Genomic DNA, 7,814 nt, shown 5'->3' on the forward strand with positions numbered 1-7,814 from the left:
GGTATCGGTATTAAATAAAGAACTAACTATGAATACCGTTTTAGATCTTCAGCACTTTTGAAAAGTATTACAATTAGTATAAAAAAATCTGAGCAATTTTCTAGAAAGTTTGAAAATTATAATAGAAATTCTGAAAAATTCTAAAAAATTATAACTTAAAGAATTCTACGAAAATTTTCACCAGGAACACGCAAAATTTTTAGGAAATATTCAAAATATATATATACAAAAAAGAATTAATTTTATTTTGCAAACATATGTCATCGTACGGATAAAAACGTGCCTCGACAGTATCGACAATCTTCATCGTCGAGCGTTGTCGCCTGCAGTGTGCAGAGTGGTGGTAACAGCTGATTCGTTCTTCCTAACCTCGATCGCGCAGTTAAGCATGCACCAGTCGATTGTTTTCTTTTAAATCGGTGACATTCCGCGATTTTCACGTGTCAGTGAGGGTTGGCTATTGCGAGTACTAGCGAGTGCGATTGTCTTTGATCGAACTTAGGCCAGATTAAATCGGCAACAATGGTGAAAATCAACCAACGATGGAAGACTTCTGAGGATGTCAATTTCTTGCGTGGCACCAGCGGTTGTAAGAATCAAACGTAATTTATTTGAAAACGCATAGAATACAATATCGTAAGACGTTCGCTCATCGTTTCATTTCAGGGACGAAGATTAAATATTTCTGGCGCAGGGGATGGACAGAGATTCCGGTGATAATGGGATGTACATTTCTCTTTCTAGCAGGATCCGGTATGGGCGGATTTTCACTGTATTATGGCTTCACGCATGATTTAACTCCGAAATATCACAAAACGCCGAGAAGTAAGTAAAAACAAATTATACATTCTTACGAATCTACTCGGCTTTGCGATTGTTATGCAATCGTGAACGTCCGTCGATAAAATAGAATTGCTGAAAGCGACCTTTCATAATTAATTAACACTAATTGCGTTAATACTTCAGTTTACAGACCGGACGATCCGAAAGTTCAAAAGATCCGTTACACATCGAGCTTTGATTAAAAAATTATTATTTAATAAATTTTAGTAGCACAATACGAGTGGTAGACAGTTATTATATATCCTTCCATTATATATATATATAGATTTATGTTTTGAATAAATGTGTAAAATATTGTTATATAAATCAGTCCCCTTTCCTTATACTAACTCTATTTTCATTCGATGGTTTCGTAAGATCGCGAATAAAATTTATATAACGTGAATATATATATATACATATATAATACACATACACATACACACACACACATATATATATAAAACATTTTATGTATTTTAATTTTCCAAAGACGTTATATAATTTTTTTGTAACGTTTTCTGAAATATCTACGGTCGCTTCACGAATATATTGAACATATAATCAAGGTTATAGATCCTGAATAATCGTAAAATTTTCTCGTAACGATATACTAAAAATGAAACGATTGACGTTTGATAGTGGTTGAAGATACAACGATCGTTTTATATTCTCAACGTCGAGGCATTATTGGATCTCTTGATCTTTAGAAATCCTGAAAGCGCGTATGTTATATGTGGCTACACGTAACAATCTTATATGTGGCTACACGTAACAATCATATTCGTGAAGAATTTTTGTATGATTCATCACGTGACGCAGTTATGATTATCGTAAAATGGGCTAACTTTGGTTATCCCAAATTGGGGTGACTCTGGCAAAATTTTTATAATGCTCACGCACAAAAAATATTCTATTACTAACAAAATGATTAGCTTATTTTTTTCTTTTAAATAGATAGCAGTTATTTTTAACAAAAAATTTTCTTGATAATAGTCTTAAGATATACATATTTATTACAAATTTTAAGAACTCATTATCATGTATTCAAAACAAAAATTTATTTTTTTAAAGAATATTACAAAATTCAATAAAAGGAGGTACTTTATATATAATATAATAAATAAATCGAATTTATTTTATTTATTATAATAATCTTGAGTATTAAACTTATTAGGATTCAGAATATATTTTGAATAAAAATATTTGTGAATTTAGGACAGATTCGCGGATATAGAAATTTTTGAAATATTTCAAACGAGTAATTAATCTTTTGAGCTTTTTAACTTATAGAAGATCTTGCTTCCTAAAAGTTTTTAGGGCGGTGAATTCAAATCCAGTCTTTATAGAATTCTAAATTAAAATTTGAAAAAATTATCCAAGTTTGAATGTAGCCTCAAAATATTGAATTTCAAAAGGGTAGTAACTTGTACGAAGGGAGGATCTAGTTTCACATGGTTCATAATCAAAGTTTGAAAGTCAATTTGGAAATGAGTACCTACTACATTTACTAACTGTTTACGTAGCACTGATGAGTTTCAAATAAAGTGAAACCGGCAACTTGATACGTATATTATACACACACACACACACACATATATATTGTATATGTATATACTCGTATGTTATATATATTTTGTAATTAAAAACGTATATAACTGAGCTTTATGATAATAAATTATTTCTTTTAAATTCTGTCTATAATATTGAATCTATTATTGTTTATTTTTTACTTTTTACCTGAGATTTGAATAGAGTATTATCAAATTTCAGCAAATTTGAGCGAGCAGTTCATAAAATATTAAAAAGAAGGTGACCCCATAAAAGTCGTGAGACCGTTGCCGGTCCCCACAAAGAGTTAATATTTAAATACAATATGTATTTTTCTGTGTGCAAACAGCACGCATGTCAAATTCAAAACATAAGACATCTTGAAACATCTTTAAAATTTTGGACATGTGTGCTCTAGACATATTTTAAATTAAATTTTTTGATTAAAGTTGTTCTGACTGAATCAAAGTTCATTTTACGATATTTATTGTTAGCTGTATCGCGAGAAACAACTTTATTTTTACGATTCCACTTGAAAGCTTCACAGAAAAATCTGAAGAACATTTCAATCATTCGTACGTTCTTTGAAAAAGCTTTTCGAACGTCTTTTATATTTTCGCGCTATATTGTCGTAGATTTTATTTTTGGAGCTGTGAAAGGACTTTCCTTGTCTGCGCCAAGTCACTCGCACTTATGCTTTGTTTCGCGTCCCTTCGATATTTATTCGAATTCGATTCTATCCTCATTTTTTAGCATTAAATTTCCTGCTCACTGTTCCGCAACACAGGTGAATCCTTCGCGTGTCGTGTCGAAGGATTACACAGCGTAAAAACGAAGACTTTTTATCTTGCATCATATAATTCTCTTTATGTTTATCTTCTTTAATATTCTTCGTTTAAACTGTTCACGGCAAAATATTCATTATATCAATATATCTTAGCCATCCTAAGAAACGTGAACGTACAATTTTGACGAAAGTTGTTTCTTAATTAAAAAAACTTTTATTTCCGTTTCGTTTAAAGTTGATATGCCAACATGGCAAAAATATTAGATTTTAATGTGTTGATAAAAAAATGATACATCGCAAAATTAGCAATTTTAGTAGAGTATTTTTAAAATTCTTTCTGATTGGAACAACGTTTTAAATAGGATAGCACATATAACTTCACTATTTTCTTATACTTTCAATTATCGAATCGAATTCAAAAGATCGTCATAGAAATGAAAAAGTTTTCATTTCTGCTTACGAATTTTATTTTAAAAGCCGAGAGGACAGCTGAAATATTGTCCCACAGATTATATGATTTCATTTGATTTCATCTGATTATAAATAATTTTCTACATATGAAGTCATTTGATTTCATCTGATTACAAATAATTTTCTACATATGAAGTCATTTGGTAAAATAAAAAGATTTTATTTAATATTGTACAATGATTTCTCGTAGTTGCATATGCAATTATCGGATTATACATAGGGATTTCATATAAATTTTACAATGATTTTGAGGACTCTGTCCCACGATTACATTAAGTGATTACTCCTGTCGTTAAAAGCTTTAATCATCCTACGCTTTTATAACTTCGTTAAACCGTGCAATTCCGTGTTCGTGATTTCGGCGTAAAAACAACGGTGTGTAAAATGCCGATTAAGAATCCATTGTATAAGGGACACACGAAACTCCGATGATTTTCACGCATACAGGAAAGGAACGGACTCTCCTGCGTTATTCCTATGAGTTACGAGGGCGCAGGATCGCGCAATGCTGATGGTGCTTTTCCCTGTGTATTGCGTGTGTACGCTATTACAACCAGGCGGAGAACGACGGCGTAGCGTAGGGTTGTACGCGCCACGGGGGAGCGCGACGAGGAACGAGAGAACTCGCGCATGAAAGGGAGAGAGAGGTAGTAAAAAGGTGGGAGAGATGCTCGGTGGCGGAAGAAGAGAGAAGATGAGTGGAGAGAACGAGAGGGCCGATCGTGAGGGTGAGAGCAGCAGGGGGAAAACGGAGCACACGGTACGGAGCAACCCCCATTGCCTCGCCAGTGGTTCAGTCAGCGTTTAGCACCGGCGTCGCTTCGCTTCGCTCCACGCTCGGGATCACCATCGGATACGTCCTCGTGTACATCGTCGCGTGCCCCCCAGTTTGTCTCGAGAGATCAATGAGCCCGCGACACATCGGCAGCCACATCCGGGTCTCGTTCAAGTAAATCGCGCCCGTAAAGCCACTGTGACGGCAGAGAGCCGTGACGGGAGAAAGAGCTGGTTATACCGATAGTCAAACGTTGATAGTCGAAGCTGCTACTTGTCGCTGCAGCCAGGGATAAAGAAAGCAAGAGGGAGAGAAAGAGAGAGGAAAAAGGTGAAAAAAAGGGAGAGTGCGTCGCGAGAAGTGTTAGAGCGTGGACACGAGATCGAAAGAAGGAATCGAGGACCTGTACGGGTCCTTAACGTTCAGGACGGTGCATGTCTCGGACCCCGTTTCTCAGCTTTTCCTCCGGCAACGTTTCGTCTACGTTCCTGAGGTAAGTAGCAGATATGAATGATGAAGAAAACGCTAAAGTTTATGCTTCTTAATTGTAACCATATTATATTGTGATATAGGATTGTTTTGTTTTCGTAATTTGCCTTTGCGATTTTGTTTTGCAATAACAAAAGTCCTTTAATTAAAATTCAATCGGGAGTCACATTTTTGTTGCAAAATCTCAAACCTTGTAAGTTACAAGGAAATAAATTCTTCCAAAGATATATACACATATATATACATATATACTGCCAATTATTAATTATACCAATAATTTTAATTACCATTTACAAAAAATGACATTTTAAAAGAAATATTTGCTCATAATCGATATATGCGAAAAAAATTCATGAACTTTAATGTTTATGTCTACACCGATTGTTTGTCGATCTTTTCTTTAATTATTTTATCAAATAAATTTTTCTAATAATTTTGAGATTATTTTTTTATATGGAAATATAAATGACTTTTTTCATCATTTTCTTTCTCTTATTATTACAATAATATTCGGGAGAAAATACTACTTATTATGTGCGGTTGCATTTAAGATGGAAAAAGTAATGAAAAAATGTAGGCAATATGAAGAATTAACTCGTCAATGTAAATATCCTGATCATATCGCAATTAATCATGATTATTAGTGACTGTGATTGAGCATGCCCATAACGTGCTAAAACGTTCCGCTTTAACCTTCTTTCGAATATCGTATATCTGTTCAGTGATATATTGGCGATGAGAAATGTCTTGAAGGAAAAACCCTCAGTTCGTGATTTGATCTCCTATTTGCTCAATGTCCTGCCAGTCCGTCTGGCAATCCTTTCAAGCCCCCTCCCCAAGGTTTCGACTCTTTATACGACGTCTTAACCTCGTTGCTTCAAAGAAGAAACTTTTCGGGCATCTCATTGTTAAAATTGCAAAATCCCAAACCTTGTAAGTTACAAGGAAATAGATTTTTCCAAAAGTATAGTACAGTTATTGATTTTATTAATAATTTCAGTTAATACTTACAAAAATTGTATTCTACTCTTTATATGACGTCTTAATCTCGTTACTTCAAAGAAGAAACTTTTCGGGCATCTCATTGTTGAAATTGGAAAATCCCAAACCTTGTAAGTTACAAGATAATAGATTTTTCTAAAAGTATATTACAGTTATTAATTTCATTAATAACTTCAGTTAATACTTACAAAAATTTATGTTTTAAAAAAGATATTTACGCATAGTTGATATTAAATCATTTCTTCTATTATAGATAGAAGTATTTATCTTTGATCGCATAGATTTATTATACTTTTTTCTCACATTTGACATATGATGAATTAGGTTACATTAATCTCTTCACCTAGAACTTTGCTCATTTTTTTATATAAATGTGTGAAATTAATAGGTGACGCTACGTCGTTTTCTTTAAAAAAGGATATATATTCACGATTTACGATGACACTAAAGTCTCTCGTATTTTTTCTGCAATAAAACTTACAATAAAACTTGAATATTTTTTTATTTAGAGTAGCTTTTAATAGAATTTTAAAAAATAGGATTAAAGAATGATGAAGTTACGTGCACGGCATGGCGAATACAATTTCTGTATAGAAGGTAATAGGAAAGGCTGCTAATTGGTACTTCTCTGTAAATATCAGCGCAGTGTGTTTTTCGAATTTTACATTTCGCTACAAAACCGATTTAGCACAAAAAGAGAAAAAACAAAGATATCCACTTCGTGGTCGATCATAGATTTTCCGCTAAGCGGTTGAGAGATAATCCCTTAAAACTCTACGCACAGTATACATGCTTTCCACAAATAGCGCAAAGTCCACACGTATGCCGCTACTGCGCGACATTTTTTCTCCTTCGAGAAAAACGCGCGCTTTGAAAGAGTTAATAATTATGTGCTTGTGTGTAGCGTGGACATTATTGATTCGCGAGCCATAGGTCGTATCATACGCTTCGTAATAAACCATTAGGACACGTGCTCGTATTTGAAAACGTAATATTTCAGCATAGATTCGAAATATCGCAGGGACCGGAAGAATCGTAAAGCTGAAGCTTATGTTCGTATTTTTCAATAATCGATACATATTAGGTCGGTTTGCGAACGAAATTTTATACGTACGCCAAAACGGTCTTCCGACATAGATATAATTCGTAATCATACGGTTCTTTAGTTACGGGAGATGCCGACGTGATTATTTTCTTAAATAAAAGAAGGGCACATAATACGTAAGGGCAAATAAGAGTTGGAATTGTGCACGCAACTGATTGTGAGTAATTATAATGTAATTATATCATTAGTTTAAAATAAAAAGAGATTGATACAACCGGATGTTCCGATTCTTCTTTGAGTCATCCTCAGCGAAATATCGCGAAAGCCCGTGTCCTTATCACTGTAACTTTCGTTATAATATACAGGGTGTTTCCAAATTAAATGGCAAAACTTCGGGAGCGTGTAGAGGAGTAAAAAACTAAGAAAAAAAGTCCTATAGACATATGCTCGTTTTTGCTCCGTTTCAGAGAAATCGAAAAAAAATGTTTACATTTCTTGCCATATCTAGCACCGACATATTTGATTACATTTTCCACTTTCTGTTATGAATTTGTCAGTCGCTCTTTGAAAGCCTTTAACAGTAGATGAATTTTGTCTTTTGCAATATGCCGCGTACGTATTCTAATAGTGAATATGCTGATATGGTTTTTGTATACGGTTTCTGCAACGGTAATGCTTTAAAGGCGGTGCGAGAATATGCACGACGATTTCCAAACAGAAGAGTGCCAAACCGAAGAGTGTTTATGTTGACATTTAATAGATTGCGAGAGACTGGATCATTTTCAATTCGACAAGAAAACAACCGATTTCAAGCAGCGTTACGAAGAGATTTGCAGGCAGGGAATCGTATTTTACAACATTTTGACAATCAT

General features: G+C 33.9%; 2 protein-coding genes across 2 annotated transcripts in view; both read left to right on the forward strand.

The window, feature by feature from the left end:
* The first annotated feature begins 317 nt into the window (after positions 1-317).
* On the forward strand, positions 318-1,091 carry LOC108729369 (uncharacterized). Its single transcript, XM_018458437.1, has 3 exons — positions 318-589; positions 667-825; positions 967-1,091. Exons 1-3 carry the CDS (start codon positions 523-525, stop codon positions 1,023-1,025), a joined length of 285 nt encoding a protein of 94 aa, XP_018313939.1. The 5' UTR covers positions 318-522; the 3' UTR covers positions 1,026-1,091.
* Positions 1,092-4,789: 3,698 nt separating this feature from the next.
* The window catches only part of LOC108729355 (GTP-binding protein Rhes), a 28,923-nt gene continuing 25,898 nt past the window's right edge, over positions 4,790-7,814 (forward strand). Inside the window, exon 1 of the mRNA XM_018458423.1 lies at positions 4,790-4,899. The gene's annotated coding sequence lies outside the window, so the exon portion shown is untranslated. The remainder of the gene's footprint in view (positions 4,900-7,814) is intronic.

The sequence above is a fragment of the Mycetomoellerius zeteki genome, unplaced genomic scaffold (assembly GCF_001594055.1).
Source record: "Mycetomoellerius zeteki isolate Tzet28-1 unplaced genomic scaffold, Tzet1.0 scaffold73, whole genome shotgun sequence".
Classification (NCBI taxonomy): Eukaryota; Metazoa; Arthropoda; class Insecta; order Hymenoptera; family Formicidae; genus Mycetomoellerius; species Mycetomoellerius zeteki.